The sequence below is a fragment of the Plecotus auritus genome, assembly GCF_963455305.1.
Source record: "Plecotus auritus genome assembly, chromosome: 3".
Taxonomy (NCBI): domain Eukaryota; kingdom Metazoa; phylum Chordata; class Mammalia; order Chiroptera; family Vespertilionidae; genus Plecotus; species Plecotus auritus.
In genome coordinates, this window is record NC_137772.1 from 208,277,893 (window position 1) to 208,303,488 (window position 25,596).

At 48.4% G+C, this 25,596-nt stretch overlaps 1 protein-coding gene across 1 annotated transcript in view; it reads left to right on the forward strand.

The window, feature by feature from the left end:
• The window catches only part of ELK3 (ETS transcription factor ELK3), a 63,237-nt gene that overhangs the window by 34,730 nt on the left and 2,911 nt on the right, over positions 1-25,596 (forward strand). The window contains exons 3-4 of the mRNA XM_080660350.1: positions 11,221-12,000; positions 19,901-20,023. Of these exons, the coding sequence (XP_080516476.1) occupies positions 11,221-12,000; positions 19,901-20,023 (903 nt within the window). The remainder of the gene's footprint in view (positions 1-11,220; positions 12,001-19,900; positions 20,024-25,596) is intronic.

Sequence of the window (25,596 nt, forward strand, 5' to 3'; positions counted from 1 at the left end):
TGCCTGCCTGCCCCTCTTTGAGTGAGTGAGGACCCAGATGGAAGGTGATTTTTCAGGAAAATCGGTGGCAAAGCCGCCGGGATGAGAGCACACTCCCCGGTCACCTGTGGTTCTGACTCCCCCAGCCGTCTGCCAGGTGGCAGGTGGCCGCTCCAAACTGGAAGTTCGCTGCTGGCAGCTCCCTGCCTGGCAGGGAAGCAGAGGAGGACGTTTGGGGGAGCAGTTTTCGGTTTTATTTTTATTAACACTCCAGAGGCCTTTAATAAAAATTCTCTTGGTTGTTAAAAGAGAGTCGGGAGAGTGCAGTGAGGGTAGAAAAATGCTGCTAATGTCCATCCTGAGCCCCCTGGGCCGCGAGTCCCACCAGGCGCCTGTCATCGGCAGTGATTTCACGCCCGGGGGTGTGGAGGCGGGTTCCCGCTGCAGCCTGCGGTGCCAGGGGAGACAGACGGCCCAACCCAAACCACAAGGAAACCTCCCCCGGGAGCTGGCCCGTTCCGAGCCGGAGCCCTTTATTGCAGCACGCTATTCTTAGAAGTTGGAAGTGGGGTGAGAGTGGGTGTATGTGCGAGTGCACGCTCCAAATTTAACCTGAAGCCCAGGCTTCACCCAACCCAGTGCCTCTGGCAACGTGACAGCAGGCTGAGCCCTCGGGACGCTGTGCCTCCCGCCCCAATCGACGGAGACTTTAACAAGTAGGTTTGAGGGTGTAGGTTTCCCAGGGCCGCTGTAACAAAGCCCCACATACATAGTGGCTCAAAACAACACACGTTTGCCCTGGCCAGCTTGGCTGAGTGGATAGAGCGTCAGTTTGTGGACTGAAGGGTCCCAGTTCGATTCCAGTCAAGGGCACTGTGGGCTCAATCATCCCCAGTAGGGGGCATGCAGGAGGCAGCCGATCAATGATTCTCTCTCATCATTGATGTTTCTATCTCTCTCTCCCTCTCCCTCTCTCTCTGAAATCAATAAAAATGTGTTTATCAAAACAACAACACACATTTATTCTCTCAGTCCTGGAGGTCGGAAATCTGAGGTCAAGGTGTGGGCAGGGCTGTGTACCCTCTGATGGCTCTGCGGGCAGGTCCTTCCTGGCCTCCGGCTTGTGGGGGGTCCTGCTTCTGTCTTCACGTGGCCTCCTCACCATGTCTCTGTGTCCTTTCCTCTTATACACATGCCACTCACGGAATTGAGTGCCACCCTAACTGCGGTCGGATCCATCCCGACATCCTTAACTGATCCCATGTGCAAAGACCCTGTTTCCAAATAAGGTCACATTCTGAGGACCTGGTGGGTGTGGATTTGGGGAGGGCACCCACCATTCACCTCACTACCCGGGGAAAGGTCGCCCCAGGGAGAGGCAGCTCCAGTAATGGGCCCCGGAGCCCTTTCGTAGCTGTTCTGTAGGGTGGCAGGTGTGGGGTGAGCCTTGCCCGCAGCAAATTCCCAGCAGAGCCCAATGCTGCCAGCCAGCCGCTCCGTGTCCCCTCAGGCCCAGAAGGCTGGGATGACAGGAGGCAGGGGCTGCCACGGCTCGGACCAGCACCCGTCGGACGCTCCGGGGACAGAGGCCGGATTCACTTCCTCTCCTGTTCCTCTGAGCCTCTCAAGGAGCCTTCCATTGGAAAGCATCTTCCGTGTTTGTTGAGAGAACGCTGGCTTGTTAAAGAGGAGGAGCTCTGAGCATGACTCCTACAGTGAGTTCTTGTTCTGCCTTTGGAGAGAGGACAGTCGGGGTTTGTGTCGGGAAAGGGTGAGTCAGACACCGTGGTCTGGGAGGGAACCCGGAGGAGGCGCTGAGGACAGGGTGTTGGCTGGGAAGCTGGCAGCCTGAGTTCACTTACCCGTTTGGGAACGCAGCTTGGAGCCCGGGGTCCCTCCTCTGGAAAGTGGGCATCCAAGTGGTGAGGGCTTACAGGAGATAGTGCATAACCTTCGATAAATGGTAAAGCCAGGCCCCATGTAAGGAATTTAGGTTACTTGAAGGCCAAAGGAAATGGAAAGGCAGTGTGAACAGTGAGGGCGCTCTACAGTGACGTCACTGCTTGCTGAGGGAAATTCCACTGGGTCACGTTTTGAGGACCTACACGAATTGGGCACTGACATAGGTTGTTCTTTTAGAAAAAACTACCCAGTGAGGCATCTGTATTTCCCGTATAGAAGTGAGCAAACGGAGGCCTGCAGAAGTTCAGTACCCTTCCCAAGTCCGTAGGAAGTAGAGAAGCTGGGATTCGAACCCAGGTCAGTCCACATCACATCTGGGCCTGTGCCCTTGTGCGAGCAGCTCTCAGGCCCGTGGATGCTCAGAGGAGCCGGTCAGCGCCTCCCTGAGCTCCTGTGAGCACCTCTGCTGCTCCTGGGGGCCATCACCAGGCTGTGTGTGTGTGGACACAAGCTTGTGGTCGTTTTCTCGTCATCCTTGCCTCTTGGATGTCACCCACTTAAAGGTAGGCTTTTGATGTTCAGTCTGCTGGCGTGGGACCACCCGGTTCCTGGTACCTTGTGCAAGGTATCCCATCAAAGCAGGCACCTGCTTTACCTGTGGGTGGGCAGAGGTAGTTCCATTCCTGGTGAAAGAACAGGCCTCAGGGAAGGCCGGCCTTCCTTCCCAGGAGCTAGAAATACCCGTCTGACAAGGACCATGCTTCCTACGCCCAAAGCTGGTTTCCCAGGCACCCTGGGCTACCCCACGAGTGCTCTGGCATGCAGAGCACGCGCGTTCTGGTGGGTTGAATTGAGCAGCAGCCTCTGAGCCAGCAGCAGCTGCTTTCCGGGAGGGTGTGATGGCGGAACAGGAGGGCTTCGGTTTTGGCTCTGAATAGGATTGGGTTCAGACTTCAGCTCCACCAGTGACTGATTCTTTTTCTTTAAAAAAAGTCATGCCCGGCTGGTGTGGCTCAGCCATTGAGCATTGACCCAGGCACCAAGAGGTCGCTGGTTTGATCCCCGGTAGGGGGCGTGCAGGAGGCAGCCGGTGGATGAAGTTTCTCTCTCGTTGATGTTTCCATCTCTCCCTCTCCTTCCTCTCTCTAAAAATCATTTTAAAAAATATTTAAAAATAAAGCTGACATTGCCAAGAAATGAAAATATATAGTCTGAATTGGTAAGTAAAATACATGTATTAAACATATATTTAAAAATGTGAAAATGCAGATACGCAAAAAAAAAAAAAAAAATGACAAGTCAATGGTAAACCTACCACCATTAAATTTTATTATACATCTTTTGAGATTAATTTTTTTCTACTTTTATTTAATAAACATGGTAGGGCAAAAGTAGGTTTACAGTTGTTCATATGGAAAATAAAATAATTAAAAAATAATACAAGAATAAACTGTGGACGAGGCCATGCATATAGGGGGAAAGGGGGATATGTGTAATACTTTCAACAATAAAGAATTATGTTTAAAAAATTACAAAAAAGAATAAACTATGTTTTGTGTACTCACAATGATAAACCTACTTTTGCCCCGCCCTGTATACTTATTTAATTAAAATAATAGAAGATCCCATGCATGCTTTATTTTTTATTTTTTTTTATTAAGGTATTATATGTGTACATATCTTACCATTGCCCCCCCCCACCCCACTCCCATACATGCCTCACCCCCCAATGTTTTGCATCCGTTGGTTACTCTTATATACACATGCATGCTTTTTTTTTTAACCTAATGTATATTTAAAGACATGGGCAAATGTTAACAATGCATTATCCTCTAACTTCGCTGCATGGTATTCCATTGGAGGGCCCTCCCAGTACTTAACCCAGCTCTGTGGGGAGGAGAATTGGGTATAACCTCACTTCCAACCAAGAACCTCAACTTCTTCATCTTTAAAATGGGATCATAGTGCCCATGTTGCAGTGTGTGTACAGTACGTCCAGGCCGCCCCCCAACCCCCGTAAATGCTTCTTTCCTTTGCCCTTCCTGGCCACTGGTTCCTTTCAATTATAGTATCTACCCCAGCGAGATGAATGGCCCCAACATAAATCCACCCCACTTCCCCACTCCAGGATCTCAGTGGCAGGCACTCCCCCCAGAGGCTGAGCCCAACTGGGCCACTGCCCACACCGTGGAGCTGGGGTGCTCCTCCCGACCTGGCAGGCGTTTCCTGCTCCGAGAGCCCCGGGAATATGGAGATCAGCTGGTGTCTGGTGAGTGTCTGCACCACTTGTTGAGCTGGACGGGGGACGCATGGATCCCGAGATGGTTCACATCTGCTGCCCCCACCCCTGAATGAATTGGAATGTGTGAGGTTTTCTTCACAGTGGATGTCAAGCGCTGGCCACGCCAGGCATGACATACTGTAAGCCTTGCGTCTATTTCTTGTCTGAACCCAACTAAATAAAACATCATGTTTCCCCTGCTTGGTCGAGATCTGTAAACCAGATGTGATTGTGCCTGCCATAGGCCCATCTCGTCTCCCAGAACTGGAGAAAGCAGCAGGAGAGTGCACAGCCTTCTGAGAGGCTTGATTTTGAGTTGTCAGTTGTCACTGGAGCTGATAGAGGGTGGTTTTGTTTTGTTTTTGTTTACATGGGAGAATAGAAATAGTTATACTACTACTAAGAGCAAGTAAATATTGTGGGCTTATCATGCGTGGCTGTCTTAGGCCTTCTGCTGTAAGCTTCCTATGAATTATCTCCCATGAGGCAGGTCATAGGTCAGTACCCATTTTGTAGATGAGGAAACTGAGGCACATGGCTGGTGAGAGACAGGGGTGGCATTTGAACCCAGGCACTGACTCAGGCAGTGGCAGCTCTTGGGACAGGACCCAGCGGGTATTTATGGAAAGATCCACCCCTCTGTCCCCTGTATCCAGCCCTGCAGGGGGTGCTGGGTTAGGAAAGGGCTGGGCTGTTTGCTCGGAATAATCTTCTGCATGACCTTTCCTGCCTGCCTAGTGAGCTGCTGCCATTTCTCAGCTTGGAGGACAATATAGGAAAGATGCAAAATCAGAGGACAGGAGTCCTTCAGTTCCTGGGAGCCCCCAAAGGTGGAAAATTAAGGGGGGCTGTAGCGGTACTGGTGGGGACCCACGACTGGTCTGGCTCCTCCTGGGGCAGGTGCAGCCCTGGGGGAATGGAGCACTGGTGGAAATGAGAGCTGGGATAAGAAGTCTGAGCACAGGAAGGCCCGCTCGTGACCTTACATCAACACCGGTGCCAGGCCAGAGCCGATGCAGGCAGCAGGTATTGCCCAGGACAAGGACACGTGGAATTACAGTTTGTTGAGCTCTTGTAGCAGGCATGAGGTGGCAGGGGTTTGCATATGGCCCCGCTGTCTGAATGGGGGTTTTCATCTTCTAAATGCCAGCAACATAGCACACGCAGGTGTACGAACAGGACTCAGTCACATGGGGTTGTGACCAGCCTGGGGATTAGCCACACAAAATCGTGGCTCTCCTGAGGTGAGGCCACTGGCTTCCTGCCCGGGTCAGTTCTCTCCCCAGGGAGAGTCATTCACCCAACAAACATGCAGCTAACATTATCCTCAGTGACGTCAAAATTAAGAGGTAAATTCAATTCCACAAGCACCTCCTTATTACCTAGCACTGTATATAATTTTTTAAAAATCACAATACTTAACAGACATTTCTGACGTATCCACTATATGGGATTGCTGAACAGGAGAGGCAGTGGGAGAAGGCAGAGTCAGTGTGTGTACACGTATTTAAGTACACCCCAGGACACTTCGGTTTCGGTTTTTATCAGTAGGTCTGTGACTGGTGTCGGGGGAATGGAGAGGGGACCCATGCTCTCAGTGTCCTCCATTCCATTCAGGTGAAATAACCCAGGGAGACCCTCCCACAGGTAGCTGGTGAGTTGGGAAGGGTTCCTTTGCCTAAGTCCGCCCCCCGCCGTCCTGCTTACATGGACTGCTTCCCCTTTAAGGTCCTGCATCCTCAAAGCACCCACTGGGACGTGGGGATGGCAGGAGCAGTTCTGGACCCGAGCTTCCACTTAGGCCTGGGACTGCCCCGTGGGGTGTATAGGTAGCTGTTCCTGTCACCCTCACCGAAGGTGGCCCGTCCTCGCCGCCTGTAACCTCAACACGAATGTGTGTCAGCAGTTCACACTGGTTGTGAATGCGCACTTCCTGGGAAATGATGACCAAAGAGGCTGGTCCTGTGTGTGTGAAGGGAAGCAGATGTGCAGCTGTCCCTCTATACCATGCTGGAGAGAGCCACTTAGCTCATCAGACAGACAGCGTTTTGTCAGGTTACCAGGCAACTGCAGGCAACAAATACTTGAGTCTGAGAGGAAGGGGTGAGCAAATCAGACTTTTCCTAAACATCCTCCTCACTTTCCTTCCTAAGAGCCCGCCCCCATGTGCTCTCACGTCCTGGGCCATCTCACTTAGCCCAAGTCTTGTATCGCTTTCCCTTGTGGCCAAGTGCTCTGGGGCCAGGCTGCCCAAGTGCTAGCTAGCGTGGGACCATCGGTAGTTTATTCTCTCCGAGCCTCAGTTTGCCCTTCTCTAAAGTGGGGACAAAAGCCTGGCCGGCGTGGCTCCGTGGTTGAGTGTCAACCCATGGACCAGGAGGTCACAGTTCAATTCCCAGTCACAAGAAGAAACTCTGTCGTTTGCGTACTCACAACGGTAACCTACTGCCCCGTGCACGCGCGTCCCTCCTCCCCCATTTCTTCCTCCTTTGGGTCAGCTCTGTAAGGTGTCCCCATCTTGTCACCGTGGAGCTGTTCCCTAAAAGCTCTCTTGGCGGAGGCCTCGGCTGCTGACAGGCCTGTCGTGCTGTGGCCGAGTTCAGTGCCCTTCGAGGCGTCTCCTTGTTTTGAACACAGAGGAGGTTTGACATGTTAAGGCAGTCACCACCCAGCCATGGAAGGTTCTCACGTCTTCCATGTAAACATGTAACGTTCTTAACGCTTTCTCATGTTCTGGGTGGACCCTGAGGGCATTATGCAAAGTGAACTGAGTCAGTCAGAGAAGGACAGATACTGTATAATGTCACTGTATGTGGAATCTAAAAAACCCAAACTCACAGAAACAGGGAATAGATGGATGGTTTCCAGGGGCTGGGGACTGGGGGTGCTGGGGGAGTGGTTGGTCAAAGGGTACAGACTTCCGGAGATACATGAATACGTTCCGGGCATCTAATGTGTAGCATGGTGACGCTAGTTAACAGTATAACGTACTTGAAAGTTGCTAAGACAGTAAGTACATCTTAAATGTTCTCCCCACAAAAAGGAAGTGGTGATTATGCGAGGTGATGGAGGTGTTAACTAACACAACTGTGGGAGTCATTTTGCAATCTGTAAGTGCATCAGATGATCACACTGTACAACTTAAGTGCACACTATGTTATATGTCAATTTATAGCTTAATAAAGCTGTGTGGGGGGGGGTAGGAGGGGGAGTTCCTCATGTTCTGTTTTCAAAACAGCTTCATTGGGGTGTGATTCAGATATCTCCCAGTTCGCCCATTCAAGGCACACGGTGCAGGGGCTTTGGGTATATTCACAGAGTCATGCGTGCATCAGCACAATATTAGAACGTTTCCACTACTCCCCTCAATGCCCCCATCACACCCCCAAAACCCAGGAGAAGACTAATCTACTTTCTGTCTATAGATCTGTCTGTTCTGGATATTTTATTTAATTTTATTATATTTTAATCTTCACCCGAGGATATTTTTCTATTGATTTTTAGGAGAGTGGAAGAGAGAGGGAAAGACAGAGAGAAATCAATGCAGGCTTCCCCTGACCAGGGCCCCTGACGGGAATCGAACCCGGGACACTCCAGTCCTCAGGCCGACGCTCTGTCCACCGAGCCAAACCAGCTAGGGCTGTTCTGGATATTTTATAGAAATAGAATCAACCATACAACATGTGGCCTTCTGTGTCTGGCTCTTCACTTAACACACTGCGTTCAGGGAGCATCTGAGTCGTAACAGGTGTCAGAACTTCATTCCTTTGAAGGCTGGAAAATCTATTATGTGAATATACCACATTTTGTTTATCCATTTGTCAGTTGACTGTCTTAGGGGTTGTTCTTTATTTTTTTAACATGTTGTTACGGATTATTTATTTATTTATTTATTTATTCATTTATTTTTTTTTAGAGAGAGAGAGAGAGAGAGAGAGAGAGAGGAAGGGAGAGGGAGAAACATCAATGAAAGAGAACCATCTATCCGCTGCCTCCTGCACGCCCCCTCCTGGGGATTGAGCCCGCAACCAGAGATGTGCCGTGATCGGGAATCGAACCTCTTGCTGCAGGGGATGCCTGCTCAACCCACTGAGCCACACCAGCCAGGGTTCTTTGCCTTCTTTTTGATACATCAAGTCCCGGCTCTCTGCCTGAGATGCTTTCCATTCCCAACCATTTTTTTAAGGCGGAGAGGCATTTTTATCGTTTCTAAGCCCCAAATTACTTCTTGGTTTGCTTGTGGAGGTAATACCTGCTCAGGCATTGTGTTCTGAATCCCATAATAAAATTAAGGGTTCGTATTAAAAAAAAACACACCATAAAACAGTCTACAAGACCTGCCAGAAGAAATGATTCAAACTATAGTTTCTTTTTTCTTCTGTGTAATTATTTAGGCCCTAACAATTCGCTCAGTTTAGATGAGTGCTCCCTGGCTGAGGATAAAGTAAAGCTTTCCCTCAGGGAGAAGAATGTTATGAGCGAAGAACAAAAATACTTGAGAATTTAGCAGAGGAGCACACCCGGCAAGGATGCTTTCTTCTTACCAGGATCGGGTGGCACTTACTGAGGTTGCCCTCACTTGACGCTTTCCTGCTGGAGGCTGATTTCTCCCAGGCCTGGTGCATCGCCCATGGAGATGCTGCCAGTTAGGCCCAGGTGGAACTAAGTTCGCAGATGTCCCCGAAGGTTTGTCAGTGGTTTCCAGGTTCTCTAGCGTTGCGTGTAGGATGAGGTCAGAGGGAAGAAGCGGGATTCGGTGGGGTAAACGGCAGGCCCAGGTGCTGCGATGAGTTGTTCAGCTTTGACTCTAGCGTGCCAGGCGGTGAGCCTCTGGCGTTGGGTGCGGAGGGATTTTGCCGGCATCTGTGTTGTTGGGATTTCCACTGCTGACTCATGTGTGGCTTCCTTAAAAGCCTGCCCTGAGGAATTCCTTCTCGAAATCTCGGTGGCTTGGTATATATGCCCTTCCCTTCTGACTGCTAGCTAAATCTCTTCTGGGACGTAAGATCCAGTTAAGAGCAGGCAAGTTAGCATGCCCTAATGCAGTGGTCGGCAAACTGTGGCTTGCGAGCCATATGCGGCTCTTTGGCCCCTTTACTGTGGCTCTTCCACAAAATACCTCGGCCCGGGCGAGTCTATTTTGAAGAAGTGGCTTTAGAAGAAGTTTAAAAAATTTGGCTCTCAAAAGAAATTTCAATCGTTGTACTGTTGATATTTGGCTCTGTTGACTAATGAGTTTGCGGACCACTGCCCTAATGTAACGACAGGGAAGGAAGAAAAGGAGCTATATACCAAACTATGGCTGTAAAAGGAACATCAGAATTTAACTGAATTTCACCTCTCTGTATCTTGGAAAGTTGCTAAGAGAGTAGATCTTACACGGTCTCATCCCAAGGATAACATATTTTGTGACTACGTGTGGTGAGGAATATTAACTAGACTTGTGGTGATCACTTCACAGTATATGCAGATATCAAATCATGTTGTGCACCTGACAGTAAGTACATCTTAAATGTCCTCCCCACAGAAAGGAAGTGGTGATTTCTCTGTCGTATGTCAGCTATTGCTCAATTTAAAAAAAGATTTACCTCCACCAAGGGGGTTCTTGGATTCCCTCCAGATTGGTGCGGAGATGTGAGTAGACCTTGGTGGTCCTTGGGCAGATGACTCCCCACCTCTCCGCTCGGGTCATAGGGGTGGAACCTTCCACCCTGCAAGAGGGTCAGTGTGAGAGCAACTGAGGTAGCTTGTGCCCAACCCCGGGACAGAGTGGGCACTCATAGGAGCTTCTTCTAAAGCTCTTCTCCCCCAAATGGTTCTTCTTAACCTTCACTCAGACCCAAGTTGTAGGAGGAGCCATTTGTAAGGAAACCGAGTCCTTTCCCTCGGGATGGTGCTGCCAGCTCCCCGTGCTGGAGGGAGACCACCTTTGTCTCCCCTGAGCACCTCGGAGCCCCGCGGGCGTTTAAGAGAGGTTTGCTCATGTTCCGATTTAACACAGCTTTCCGTATGAAGTCCGTTCTCCCAAAGGGGGCGTGAAGACATTTGCAGTGATTATCGGTTTACATTTAAATCCTCATGTGTTTGGACCGGAGCCATACACCGAAGAGCCAGAAGCAGGCACTAGCGACTTAGAATACTGGATGAACGCCGCAAATGTCAAAGCAGACAGTTTGCTTCCCCGCAGCGGCTCTCTTGGCAGAAAATTTAAAAAGGGAGAAATGGTTGCATGATTTAAGAAAACATTGTGGGGTTTGGTGATAATAACTTACGTTTCCATAATGCCTTCCAGCGTATAGAATGCTTTCCCATTATTATTTCATTGAATTCTCACAAGTCCCAGCGGGAGGTAAGACAATACTGGATTATGGTGAAGGAAATGCTGTCTCTACCGCGTATCTACCACGTGGCTGTGTGGGTTATTTAAGCGCTCTGAGCTTACTTTCCTAAGTTTTAAAATGGGAGTTTAAGAATACCGTCCTCTTAGGAGTGCTGTGCAGATTATATGAGATAATGCATGAACAGTGCCAGCTGCAGAGTAAGTGCTTAATAAGTGGCAGCTGTTGTTGCATTTAGGTCGAGGAAACACAGGTAAGGAAACACAACCAATTTGCCGACGATCACACCGTTAGTAACTGGCCAAACCTGAATGTAAACCTGATTCTGCCCCCAATGTCAGTCCTCTCTGTGGGACACCGTAGCCAGGCTGTGGGAATCCGGGTATTCAGCACAATCCCATTCTTTCTTCTTCTTCTTTTTTTAAAAATATATTTTTATTGATTTCAGAGAGGAAGGGAGAGGGAGAGAGAGAGAAAAACATCAATGAGAGAGAATCATTGATTGGCTGCCTCCTGCACGCCCCCTACTGGGGATCAAGCCCACAACTTGGGCATGTGCCCTTGACCAGAATCGAACCCGGGACCCCACAGTCCACAGGCCAGCGCTCAGTCCACTGAGCCAAACCAGCTAGGGCCAGCACAGTCCCATTCTGAGGAAGCTCTTCCTCCATTTCGCCGGGGCACTGACCTTTCCCATGTCTCCTTTTGTGTGATCCACAGAACATCATCAAGAAGGTGATTGGGCAGAAGTTTGTGTACAAGTTTGTCTCCTTCCCGGAGATCCTGAAAATGGACCCCCACGCCGTGGAGATCAGCCGGGAGAGCCTGCTGCTGCAGGACAGGGACTGCAAGGCGCCGCCCGAGGGCCGCGAGGCGCACCGACACGGCCTGTCAGCCCTCAAGAGCACCAGCCGCAACGAGTACATCCACTCAGGCCTGTACTCGTCCTTCACCATTAACTCCCTGCAGAACCCACCCGAGCCCTTCAAGGCCATCAAGACGGAGAAGCTGGAGGAGCCGCCGGAGGACAGCCCTCCCGTGGAAGAAGTCAGGACTGTCATCAGGTTTGTCACCAACAAAACCGACAAGCACATCAGCAGGCCCGTGGTGTCCCTGCCCTCCACGTCTGAGGCCTTCCTGGCCTCATCCGTCTCCGCCAAGATCTCCTCTTTAATGCTGCCACACGCCGCCAGCATCTCGTCCGCCTCGCCCTCCTCCTCTCGGTCCCCGTCCCTGTCCCCCAACTCGCCCCTCCCCTCTGAACACAGAAGCCTCTTCCTGGAGGCCGCCTGCCATGACTCGGATTCCCTGGAGCCCTTGAACCTGTCATCGGGCTCCAAGACCAGGTCTCCATCTCTCCCCCCCAAGGCCAAAAAACCCAAAGGCTTGGAGATCTCCGCGCCTCCGCTAGTGCTCTCCGGCACCGATATTGGCTCCATCGCCCTCAACAGCCCGGCCCTGCCCTCAGGATCCCTCACCCCAGCCTTCTTCACCGCACAGGTAAGAGCCGCGCCAAACTCGGCTCAGCATACAGGAAGGAAGGGCCACCAGACCACCTTCCTTTTGCCTTCAAGGGATAATCTGAGGGCCCGTGTGACAAAGTCCTGTGCGAATGTGAAGGGAAGTTACTTTCCCACCCCCAGACCAAGGTGTCCACAGGAGAAAAGGCGGCAGATGGGCTACAGGGGGGTGCTTGGTTGGTTTCTTGCTCTTTGTGGCCCTCGGAGCAGGTCCAGGGATGTGCTGGGTAAGGTGGAACAGGCCAAGTGACACTTGAGAAGACATTTGGGCTTTATGAGATTTTTATGGCCGCGTCCTCTCTGGTGGGGAACTTGATAAGTGGCCATTTGTTTTCTGTTGATGAGAAAATAGATGTAGCCCTAGCCGGTTTGGCTCAGTGCATAGAGCATTGGCCTGCGGACCGAAGGGTTCCGGGTTCAGTTCCGGTCAAGGGCACGTACCGAGGTTGCAGGCTCCTCCCTGGCCCAGGCCCTGGTCAGGGTGTGTGTGCAGGAGGCAACCAATTGGTGTGTTTCTCACACATCGATATTTCTCCCTGTCTTTTCCTCGCTCTTCTACTCTTCCTAAAAATCAATAGAAAAATATCCTGGGTGAGGATTAAAAACAAATAGGTGTTAACTGCTGCAGCCCTTGCGGTGGTCAACGTGGAGCCGTGGGTCCTGTGGTCCCTTATAAGTACTAACAGCCAGGATGACAAGGGCCAGACCGGCACTGAGAGGAGGAGAGCCAGTGAGAGCAGAGCTACTGAGGAAGCCAGGCCCGTGTCAGGAGGGAGAAGACAGCAGACATGTGGAGCCGGACGTCTGCGGTGAGATTCACTCGAAGGAGAAGGCAGATGCTCCTCCTTGTCCCGCTGGCAGTTTTGCAAAGGCAAAGCGCATGCCTGGTGTTTGCTGCTTCCTCTGGGAACCCGGGTGCATTTTGGCGGCAGAGTTAAGCTCATTGGCTTTGGGGTCACAGACCTGGGTTGCGTTCCTGGCTGGACCGCGTGGTGGAATGGGACTGGGCACTTGCTCTCTGAGCCTGTTTCCACGTCTGTGAAATGCGTTACTGTGAGGACTGGATGGGAGAACGGCGCGTAGGAGAGCTAGCTACAGCTGGCGGTGTTGTCGTCATGGAGCTTTGTGGCACCAGGTGTGGACATGCTTTTGCGGGGGGCGGGACGGGGGGGGGGATGTAGGAACTCTATCTGTCTCCTGCCTCTACTCATCGCCGTGATGTCCTTGCTGGCGTGAGCAGCAGCAGCAGCAGCAGCAGCATCATCCTATATTGGATTTTTCTCATGGGCCAGGCACTGAACACTTCACATGCATTGCCTTGGCTATTTTTCAGCCCCATGAAGGAGATCCTGTTATTGTCCCATTTTCCCAGCTGAGGTACCTGAGGCACAGGGCGGGAGTAACTTGTCCAAGGTTGCACAGCTAATAGGTGGTAGAAGCGAATTTGAACCCGTTAGTCTGCTCCAGAATCCGTGCTCTGGACATTGGTACTCACCGGGAAAATGCCCAGTTGTCCTTGATCATAACAGTCTGCGCAGCATCTGCAAGCAGCTCGTTCCATTCTCCTCTCCATGGCTTCTCCCCGACACATTGGTGGCCAGGGATTTGGTGTCAGCTCAAGCTTGTGAGCTGGTGCTAAGGAGGCTGCCCCCTTGGATGGGAGAGGTAAGGCAGAATTATGCTCTTCAATCAGGCATTTTCCAACCAAGCAAAACTGTCCGGTGGCTAAGAACTGCTGAGTAAATGCCTCGGAAACAGTGGCCTGAAGTAGCTCCGAGAAGTAACGTGAGAAGCGGGGCAGGGTGGACAATCTAGAGATCCCCTCCTCTGGCCGACTTTGTGTTTACAATGTAAGGTTTAGAGAGGCCTCAAGCCAGGCCAAGGCCAACTCTGATTTCAGTATCTGCTTTCCTGAGTGCCCGTTCACCATCTCCAAACAGACTGGGACGGTTGCCAGCCCTGCAGTCATCTCGGAGGGAATCGGCTCAGGCGAGCCCTGTGGTTTTGGGCCTGGACACTGAATTTAGGGGGGGCTCCACGCAGTGGGATGAAGGATGGTCTGGCTGGGCTGGGGAGAGGAGGAGGGGGCCTTGACTTGAGATGGGGCAGACGGTGGATGCAAAGCTCAGGATGGGGAGAGAGATCCTAGAAATGGCCTAAAACCAGGGCAGGAAAGCGTAGGAAAGCCAGATGTCCTGTGTCGAGGGCAGATGGGAGTGAACAGTCCTCAGCCAACCTGTGAGGGTTCGCGCTGTGAAGTGTGAGTGAGCAGCAGGAGTCCCAGAAGAGGGACCAGGGCTTCCCGAAGGATGGAGGCAAAGGGCCAGGTCTGAACCAGCGCAGGCGTGGAAGTGGGGCCTGGGCTGACAGGGCCCTGTGGAGGGGGGTGGGGTGTGAAGAAAGCACACCACATACTAGTGCTCTGAACAGGGTCAGGGGAGCCAAGGGCTGCCTTTGGGCGATGGCACATCTCAGGACTTGACGTCCCCTCACCTTCCAGCAGGGTCAGCTCTGCCCCTGGCATGCGCATATGTGGCCAAGAGTGGCTGACAGGAGGGAGAGAAAAGCAGAGAAAGGGTGGGGCTCCAGCATTGAAGGTGTCCACCCAGCTGGTTTCTCTGAGATCAGCCAGGACTGTCATGGAGTTTTAGCTTAAAAAATACCCCCCTTCCCCCCCCCCCCCCCCCCCGCCCAATTAGTTTACCTTGAGTCTTATTTTGTATTAGTTGCAGCTGTAGGGAATGTGGTTAGACAATCATGTGCTTCTATCTTGACAAGCTTCAGGGCTTTGAGGATTTGGGGGAGGCCCGAGTCAGTGCAGGATTCGGATCCTGAGGACCCACCCCCAGGAACTGCTGTGTGTGCCCCGGTGGACAGAGCAGCATCTGCTCTGAGGAGCCCGCGTGCTGCAGAAGGCTACCGGCCGCTGCGCGGGGAGGACCCATTTTCCTGGGGCAGGAGTGAGACTCCCCTTTGCTCCCGGGCCACTCTGGGGGTTCCCTCTCCACCTGAGTGGGGCTTGGAGCCTTCCTCCCACAGGCACAGTGATGTCCCACTTCCAGGCTCAGTAGGAACCTTAGCTCTTTGCATCCCAGAAACCCTGCTCCCTTCTGTGGGCTGTGCGGCATGACACTGTTTGCTCACCTATAGGAACCGCCTATAAACGTTTCTTAACAGTTGGCCTTAGAAGAGGTGAAAGCTGTGCCGTAATAATTTCATACCCTGAAAATGAAATTCCCAAGAATTTGGTTTATTCCAAGAACTACTTACTTGTATTTATTGTTTATATTTTACTTCTTTATTCTAAGAATAATTCCCAATTATTTTCAGCTGGAAACATGGGAGGAGGAGAGGTAGGATTAGGAGGAAGGGTTAGGATTAGGAAAGTCCTGGCATGACCAGGGTCTTGTGGTTACAGCGCCCTCTGGGGACCTTATTAAACCACATACCTCGTATAAGCTTTAATTCAGATTTGAAATTTCATCTGCAAAATGATGTGCGTGAAAATCATCAGCCGACCCTCCAACGCCATCGCCTCCCCCAGCATCATCATCTCCCTAACACCGTCGCCTCCCCCAACACCATAGCTTCCCCCGACACCATTGTCTTCCCCGACACCATAGCCTCCCCAACACCATCACCTCCCTTCCCATTGAAAGTACTTGTGGGGCATCTGCTGGGACCTGTACGAAATACAGTTGACTCTTGTTTATGAGTGTTGAAGAAACCAGATTACTAATGTAGACAGACATGATGACCCCCCAAAGGCCCTTTAAGCATGGACTATGGGGAATTGGAAAAAGGGAATTAAAAAGCTGGCTGGGCAGCAAGGAGTAATGAAGTTGGAGCTTAGCCGCCAAGGGGAATGGCTGCCAGAGTATCAAGGTCATATTGGACTGTGGCCAGAGGAGCAAGGGTGTTCTCTCAGGTGGCATGCGCCACAGACTCTGAGACGGGCGTACCCAGGCTGTGAAACCCTTGGGGCTCCTAGCCAGGCACCATGCAAGACCGAGCGGTGCCAGCAGGAGCTTCCCATCCTCTATTTCTGCACCTTGTGGCGCCTGCCCCTCTTCCTTCCATTCGCCTCTTCTCTTCGCTCTCCATCTCCTAACAATGTGAAGTTGGCTCAGAATCAGAGGCCGGCACATTGCATTGCCCTTCTGTTATGCCCAGACCTCTGTTCCTCTCACGTGTGATGTTTAAGATGCTCAGCTCAGCTGTGTGCAGGCACCAGGGCCTGAACTCACCCCGAATCTGAGCGCGCATGCCCCAGGCTGTTTGTTAGCAGCAGACCTGGATTAGCACCCATTGAGTGGGGCCAGTTTGCTGAGGACTGAAATGCTGAAACCCAATTCCTGCATTTACTGGTGGGTGTAACAACTTTGAGCTCAAGTCCTGAGATGGGAATTGAGTAAAATGGATGTGTGTGTGTTGAGGAGCCATCAGGGTATAGTACATCCTAGCCCAGCCCTGGGGCATTTCTCATCTTATTGTCTGTCTTGCCATTATCACAGAAGGACAAAGGGGTTTTCTCTCTCTCTCTCTTAACACTTCTGCCCAGCCTGCCGCCCTGTCACACTGACCTGAGTGCAGAGGCTGTCCTTCCAGAGCTTCCCATTAGAAGATGTCACTGGGAGTTTTGTGTGACTTGACACTCTTGTTGAAGGTTGCTTCCCCAGCTCTGGGCTCCCTCGTTCCACCTGGGACCCATCCCCTCTCCCTCCTTTCTTCTGGGACCCATCCCCTCTCCCTCCTTTCTTCTGGGACCCATCCCCTCTCCCTCCTTTCTCCTGGGACCCACCCCCTCTCCCTCCTTTCTCCTGGGACCCATCCCCTCTCCCTCCTTTCTTCTGGGACCCATCCCCTCTCCTTCCTTTCTTCTGGGACCCATCCCCTCTCCTTCCTTTCTTCTGGGACCCATCCCCTCTCCCTCTTTCCACCTGGGACCCATCCCCTCTCCCTCCTTTCTCCTGGGACCCATCCCCTCTCCCTTCTCCTTTTCTGTTGATCCTTCATGGTTCTCTTACCTCTCCCCGCTCCTGCCCTTACTCCTTTATTTCCCTTACCACTTACTCTATCTGCCCTAGCCCCTCATGGAATTCTTCATCTTGACCCCCTTTTCTTACGATGAGTACCACACATTCAGTACCACACACTCTGCTGTGTGATTCTGCTTCTCTTTTACACCACATTTTTATTTGAATTCAGGCAACTCTAGGCGTTTAAAAGAGGTGGTTATAAAGTGTTCTAAGGATTCAGAAACAAGAGAAGTGCCACCTGGTCGAGGGGAGAGCAGGAGAGTCTCCCTCAAGGTGCTGGCACTTCGATGGGCAGAGGGAGGCAGGGGTAGGAAGGAGATCGGAGGGCATGAGTCAGGTGGAGGGCCCTGAACAGAGGACACTCAGGTGTGGCATGTCTGGACACCAGCTCCCCAGGCTTAGCTCAGACGTGTTAGCTGTTTAGGAACCCACTGTGAAGTGGAAGAGCTAAGCTGGGAGGATGGATGAAAGTGAATGCTCATTGCCCTTGGGCCTTGGGACCTCTCCCTCCCTGGCAGCCTTGGGATCAGAAAGGCCCAGCAGAGGAAGCACCGCATCCGCCTGTGACTTCTGTCGTGAGTCCTTAGTGCTCAGGCTCAGCCCTCCCTGCCTGACTCCCGGAGCCTGTGGAGAGAGGCTCTGACAGCTCACACTGTACTTAAGATAACGCAGGACGGGCTTCAGAAACTTTCCTCAACAGAGCAACCAGATAGCCCCAGCCAGGGTGCGGGAGGCAACCGATGGATGTTTCTCTCTCAAATCAATAAACAGATACTTGGGTGAGGATTTAAAAAAAGAGCAACCGAACAGTGTTTTCTTTAAGGCCACAGGATCTTCAGGGAGATCAGAGATGGGAGGGATGGAAGTCATTTTACAATATTTATTTGCATATATTATGAAAGGCATTTCAAACATTAAGCATGAGAAACAGGGCTAGCTACTGTATTCTCAATACATTCTGTAACACTTAGAAAAACATCTAAGATGTATGTGCAAACATCTCAAATCCTGACATCAGTACACATTTTGGACTATGAAAATATAAATGCTACTTTGTCTATAGCTCAAAGGACTAAAAATGGATGGGTATATATTTATGGCCATGGATGAAAGCTGGCTAGGCTTTGTAATTTAGAAGACTCTGTCTCTTTAGAACTTAGAGATCTTCATTGGTGGGTAAATGAGGAGGCTGTGGACATACTGGTTATTAAATGTTAATGTGGTTGGAACCTGGCTCCCGAGTGACATGCAAACAGTTCTCGAGCCACCTGAGCCTGCGTACTGGAGTCTCACAGGACTGAGAGGAGCCGAGCGGTCAAGTACCCGCCGACGAGATTGGCTTGTCTGTTGCAGAACATTAAGTACTTTTCTATATACAGTTGAGTGTCTCCCAGGAATGGGTGAATTACATTTATTAAGTGTGTCAGGTAGACTTTTAATTAATCACCGATGACAGCAGTCTTTAACACCTGTTGAGGATTTGCTGTGCCAGGTACGTCTGAAGAGCTTTAATCCTCCTCCCTTTAAAGAGTAGGAAACTGAGGTGGAGAGCAGTTACCTGGCTAATAAGTGGCGGGAAGCCTGGCAGAACTCATGCTGAATTATTGAGTCTTAACGGTTAGGCCAGATGGCCTGGCGCACTCATGACATCGCCTCGGGTTAGAACAAATGGGAAGCTTATCCAAAGATTATCCAAAAACAGGTATTTATCCCAGTAACCGGGCAGCTCATTCAATCTGCAGGAAGTGCTGTGGAACCAAAGACTCAAACAATTTGGTATAAATTAGTTTGCCTTTCAGCAGCTTCAGTTTGAGAACCTTTGAGTGTCTGAATCCAGTGCACTGAGCAGAGCAGAACTTGAACTTTGGTTTAAGCCAAATGCTCCAGATAATTAACAAAGCTGCTTAGGCCAGTTCTAGGAAAAAACAACACTGTAACATCCAGCATGATGCAATCTGAGCTGCAGCTGCCTTTGCTGTGGTTCTTACACAAAGCACCTACTGACATCACAGTCACCCAAGGTGCAGAACCACCCTGGGCAAGGAGTTCGCCTTTGCAAGAATCCAAGCCAGGCACTTTCAGCTCGACAGATTTCTCTGCCCTCCGGCTGGCGGGCAGGCAGGACTCCTGCTGCGTGTGTGCAAGCAAATGCAGCCTTTGGCACTCTCCCGGGAAACCCAGAGTTTTGGCTTTACACCCAATCTGACAAAGGATCCCCGCCCCCCCCCCCCCAAACCATTGCCAGGGAGACTAATTCTCATCAGCTCCACATCCAGAATCCGGAGTGGAATCTGGAAAACTCAGTTCAGAGCTTTTGAAGAAGCTGGTAAAGGTTATTTTAGCAGCAAATTCTAAAGTATTAAGGGCCATGGATAGGGAAAAGGAAGCTTGGGAGGCCCTTTTAAAAATATGTTTGTAACCCAAGTAATGGATGTCCACTATAGAAAACTACGAAAATACAGATAAGAAAAAATAGAGCCTGAAACGGGATCCTGTTTTGTTGTAAAACTAAATCTAGTTTAATGTTTGGTGGTGGTGGGGGGGGTGGTGGTGGTGTGCAAATTGAATAAGGACAAAAATTGCTACAAACTTGAGTTTCCCACTAGAATGTTTAAGGGGAGGTAACTTGTCCATACCTCCCTTTTAAAAATTGCTAATACCATTAAAGAAAATTAAAAGTAAACAGTGCGCAGCCATGGAGAAATAAGAGTTGTCAGGTTTTCCTAAGGTGTCACGTGAGGAGGCTTGTTTCTTGGTTCATGGCTGGTGCACCTAGCCACCCTGCTGGAAGAAGTCAGGTGCTACCTGTATCAAAAACTGTCTCTGTGCTTGCTTTCTCAGACACCCAGTGGATTGCTCCTGACCCCGAGCCCACTGCTCTCCAGCATACATTTCTGGAGCAGCCTTAGTCCCGTGGCTCCACTGAGTCCTGCCCGGCTGCAAGGGCCAAACACGCTGTTCCAGGTGAGTGTTGGGAAGTGAACTTCTCACTGGGCACATCTAAGGGGTGTGTTCCCCAATGAACCCTGCAGAGGCAGCAGTGAATTCTGCCCTGTGTTTGGTTAAAATGTTAAGTTTCCAAAGGGAGTTTCGAGACAACCTTCAAAGGCAGGCATTTCCATTGAGGCAAAAATGGAGTACTCAGGCCAGATAGCCATAAATGGAAGGAACGATGCCTTCGCGAAGTGTTCTGGAATTTTCATTGACTATGAAAACTGGAAATTTATTCAGGAAAAGGCAAAACTTTAAAAATTGTATTTTATAAAAATCTCATACTTAAAAATATTACTTTATTAGTCAACAGTGAGATCACTTAAAAAGTAGTGAATAATTTTTCCGTGCTACAATAGAAAAGTTATCTGTATAATTCCATGATACGTAATCAAGTTCTCCTTGTTCCATAGTAAAAAAAGGAGTATGCAGGGCATTTGATTAAAACTAAGTCTTAGGGCTTTATCTTGTGAAACTCCCTGAACTAGGTAAGCACATTCATTATTAACAAACTAGGATCTTGCAGTAGCATCACTTGTTATCAAGTGGAAATCACTGTTTCCTCTTTGAGATCCAGACTACTTCTCACTGACCAAGATGTTACTGTTTGAATATGTGAGTGTAGAACAGAAAGGATCCTAGGGACAGGAATGGAGCAAACTGGATAAAGTGCCAGCTCCCGCTTTACCTAATTCTAGCCTCACCTGTCTCATGCACCCTGCAACCCATACCTGCCCCCTGTGTGGTTCACCCAACGTCAGTTCTAGCTCTTCTGATCCTTTTGCATCTAGCACTCACCAGTTTGCACTATGATAGACTGTGGGCCCTCAGGTGGCCAGAACTGTACCTTGTTCGCTGTGGTGTGCTGCCAACATGTAGCACATTGCTTGGCACATAAAAGATGCTCAGTAATGATCGTTGACTGACTGAAAGGACAGATGCCTAAGAATTTGTCAAGAAATGTCTAAAAGTAAGTGTTAAAAAGATCAGGTCTCCTTGCTTTGTTGAGTGGGTCATTTTGCTTGTCAGGGTTAATAGTTACCTCCTCTGGGCAAGAAGCTGTACATGGTGGGATTTAGGGTGTTCTTTGAGGAAGGGTGGAGCTAGGGCAGTTTTGATTGCTATCTCGCTTCTCTGGTTTCCTAGTAGGGTGGAGGTAGGGTGTCATGATATCACCGTATCCCTGGAGTAATAAGGTTTCTCTTCCTGGCCCTTCTTCCCGTTACATGAAATTGAGCTATGGTTTTGCCAACAGGTTGATTCATAGCCATTTTACCTCAGGCAGGGAAACAAATGAGAAAAAGCAAGCAAACAGGAGTGAGCAAATGTAGTTTCAGAAACGGTTTAGATGCAACGTGATGGAAAACTAAGACCTTACTTCCCGCAAGCTTGCAGTTGGAGCAGCAGTGTCTAGGGTCGGAGCTCCAGCGTAGAGCAGAAAGGAGCTGCATGGTGATGGGTGCAGTGCCCTTCACGGCAGCAAGGGCTGCAGCACTACTCTCATCTGAGGCTGAGGTAGGCCTCTGTGGGACTCAGTAGATGTCTGTGAGTAAGGAATCCACTCTGACTTCCCTCCTTACTAGAAAGTCTGCCACCTGGTTGGTGCAGGGCGTGGTGACCTCCCAGGGAAGCCATGGGAAACTGTTACTTGGGAGTTCTTTGGCATACCTTGTCTTAGATACTAAACCTTTTCTAGCCCATACTCCCCACAGTAACAATGGGTCATGTCCTCAATGATTTTGTGCATTATCGGCATTTCTGCTGCTCCAGGAACCACACTTTGAGAACCACTGCAAACCAGTCATTCCCTAGTTACATTTAAAATTCTGCAGAAGAAACTGCTGCATTTTAAGGCTACCTGCTCACAATTTCAGTTTTACAAAATGCACCTGTCCCCTCTCCTGCAGCTATTCAAAATGCATTGGGCAAAAGTACATTTACAGTTGTGAATACACGGAAGTTTATTCTTGTATTATTATTTACTGTATTATTTTCCATACAAACTGTAAACCTACTTTTGCCCACCCCTATGCAACCATGACTGGATGGCCGACATGGCCTTGGACACTCTTTCGGCTTGGGTCCATGAGACGAAGGAAAAATCTTTTCAAATATTATTACTCTTCCTATAATAGCAGTTGAGTGTGGTAAAAGTTGACATTAGCAGTTTTGAAAATAATAAAGAAAAAGAACAAAACATAGTAAGAGGAATAATACTTTTTTGCGGGGAGAATTTTTATAAGAGTTTGAGCCAAACTGATGACATATACTAGGGAGCAAGATCTCAAGTGCTCCCTGTACTTTCGGATTTTTAAAATTAGACACTACAAATGATAGATTTTCAAAATTCCTATGCGTGTCAACACGTCTCTTTTCAACTAATGGAAATAATTTTCTTTAAAAAAATAACAAGCCTCTTTCACATATGCTATAAATGCGTGGGAGGAAGAAGAAAAAATACAGTGAGTCTTAAATGGCGCTGGCAAATTTCCTGCTGTGATGATTAGAAAAGTAGATCAGAATCCGTAGAGTGACAGATGACAGAGCTGATAAGTCTTTGCACAGAAGGCCCCCTGATAGAATTGTTATAGCAGATACTGAAGAATTGAGGGGAAGGAGAGAAGGTATCTCCCTTCCTGGGAGAGGCATGCTTTGTAATCGAGACATGTCTTAGAGAGGACAAAGACATACTGTGTTAAATCTAAAAATACAACCCTGATTTACAAATAAAGTGCCATCAGTTTCAGCTGGACAGTTTAGTATTTAAGTTTGTCTGTAGGATGTCTGTTCCATTTTTGAAACAGACGTTGATCAAATTTGGACTAAGCCTACTAAGTACAGATACATCTCGAGACAAGGTGAAGCTAATTAACTTTTCATTGAGAATGTTTTCTGTAATTTTAAATTCAATAGATCTAACCCAGCAAATATTTGTAATGCTCTTAGGCAAGACTTAGGGTTTATATAGTATGTGAATAATAGATACGTAAACAAAGTTCTATAAGAACCCAACAATAATAGCTCCTTCCTGCTGGGTAGTGGACAAATGCTCCAAGGAAGTGCACCTGAGCTAAGCTAAGAAGGGATTGGATTTTATCAAAGAGTAAAGCACATTTTAGATTAATAGAGCTTTTGAAAATGGAAGTACAGTCTGTTCAGGAAAATATTGGGTAGTAGGAGTCAAGATTGGAAAAGCAGCTGTGGGACTTGAATAGTATGGTCAGGAGTTCCTACCTTAATTTCTTAAGTGATAATGGAAGGCTTTTAAAGCTGGAGGTAGTAAGACAATCTCTAGAAAGATCACTAAGTGATTAAAAAACTGGAAGAGCTATTAATAACAGTAGTTAACATGTACTGTATACCAAACATAAGCACTTTTTGTGGCTTCTCATTTAATACTCAGGGTAGTAATATTTAAATAAATTAAGGCCCAGAGATGTTGCTTCCATTTACCTAGATCACGTTATTAAGTGGCAAAGCTCTAAGTTAAGTTTAGGGTTGTACTACTCATAACCACCATCCTCACTGACTTAAAAACACACACAGAAGAGCAAGTTTTGTGGGGAAGAGACATTGGTGGTACTTCTAACAACAGGAAATGACTGCTACGTCCAGCATAAGAGAAAAGTTTGAGTAATGTTGCAAATTTAGGAAAAGGGACAAGGGGTAGGTTTAGCGCCAATAAAGATGACTTTAACACATGCCAGAAAAGGCAGGCTAACCAAGAGAAACTGTGACAATTGAGCGTATAGAAATAAAAAAGGGCAGAAATCACTAATATATTTTTAAAAACAGAGACTAACCCAAAAGCTGACTCTTTTGAAAACACCAGTAAGATGGACAGAACCACTGAGAGGTACAAATAAATGAAAAGAATGAAAATTCAAAAACCTGCTCTTTCTCCAATGTTTATCTGAGTCAGCGATTTTCAACCAGTATGATGCAAGAATTTTTAAAGCATCAAGACGTGCCTAGTGAGGGGCAGGCACTGACCTCTTTTCCCTTACGTTGTCAAATAAAAAAATGAAAAGAGCCAATACAGCAGCAGCTGTCCAGTGTGAATGAATCAAAATTGTATCTTTTTTTGAAGTACCGCAGGATTTTACTAATTTAGTTTGTGTGTGTCATGAGATGAAAAAGGTTGAAAATCGCTGCTCTGGGTCAATGGGATCAGAGGCTAGGAACATAGATTTGCAAGTAGATTTTATAACCCAGTTGAAATGGATAAAATTCTATAAAAAACTGAAACAGTAATTAAACAATACTCCCCTCCTCAAGCCCTACAAAAAAACAAATTGGGCGGTTTGGCACAGAAAGCAGTTTAAAACTTAGCTTTACTGCTTATTACCTATGACCTTTAGCCAATCCCGAACTTATCTGAACTCTTTGTTTTCTCCTCTGTAAATCTGAACTCTTTGTTTTCTCCTCTATAAAATGGGGAAAACCAAACTTACCTTAGTCTCTAGATAGCGAATAAAATGACAACCATTGATAAACTGTAAGGCACCAGACACATTAAGTCACTAAAATAGCTTGAAAATTACAAAAGTATGTTTACTTGTTCTACAAATATTTATTGTACTTCTAATGTGTACCTGACTCTGTAGTTTGATATTTAGTGTTGAATTGAAGTTTAATATTAAATTCCTATTAAGTCTAGATAAATTAAACTAGAAGAGGGCCCGGGAGATCATTCTGACACATATCATCCTAGACCAGTGGTCGGCAAACTCTTTAGTCAACAGAGCCAAATATCAACAGTACAACGATTGAAATTTCTTTTGAGAGCCAAAAACCGACTCCTGCACATGGGCCACGAAGTTTCAATCGTACTGTACGTGCGCACCCGCACGTGGTATTTTGTGGAAGAGCCACACTCAAGGGGCCAAAGAGCCGCATGTGGCTCGCGAGATGCAGTTTGCCGACCACTGTCCTAGACAATGAACATCTAATTGAGGCCTTTAATTATTCTTGTTCAGTTGGAATATAGCTGTTGTACTTCTTTCAGACCTGAAAGTTATCAAAGCATATATACCTTTATCCTGTTATCTTAGTTACCAGTAATACTGAAATTAACTTTATTTTTTAAGTTTCATCATGTATGGGTGACCTCACTGTGAAGTTTGATATTATGCTTTTAATTAGAAAGAATACTTTCTCAGCCCCCAAATCAAGATATTCTTGCTCTCTAAATCTTTTAATATAAAAACATTCCTCATTTTTAATAGTTACGAGGGAAGCAACTTTGTAGTACTCTGGAAAATTTATGGCTAATTTCAAATTACAGCATTAGAAATTACTGCTTTATATGTAAAGAGTCAGTTGTGGTTTTCGAAATTAATTTTTCTCTATGTAGCTTGGAATCTTTTTGTTGTTAATCCTCACCCAAGATTTTTTTCCCATTGACTTTTAGACAGAGTGGGAGGGGGAGACACACAGAGAGAGACACATCGATTGGTTGCCTCCCACACGCGCCCCAACCAGGGCTGGGGATCGAGTCTGCCACAGAGGTACGTGCCCTTGATCAGAATCGAACCCTTCAGTCC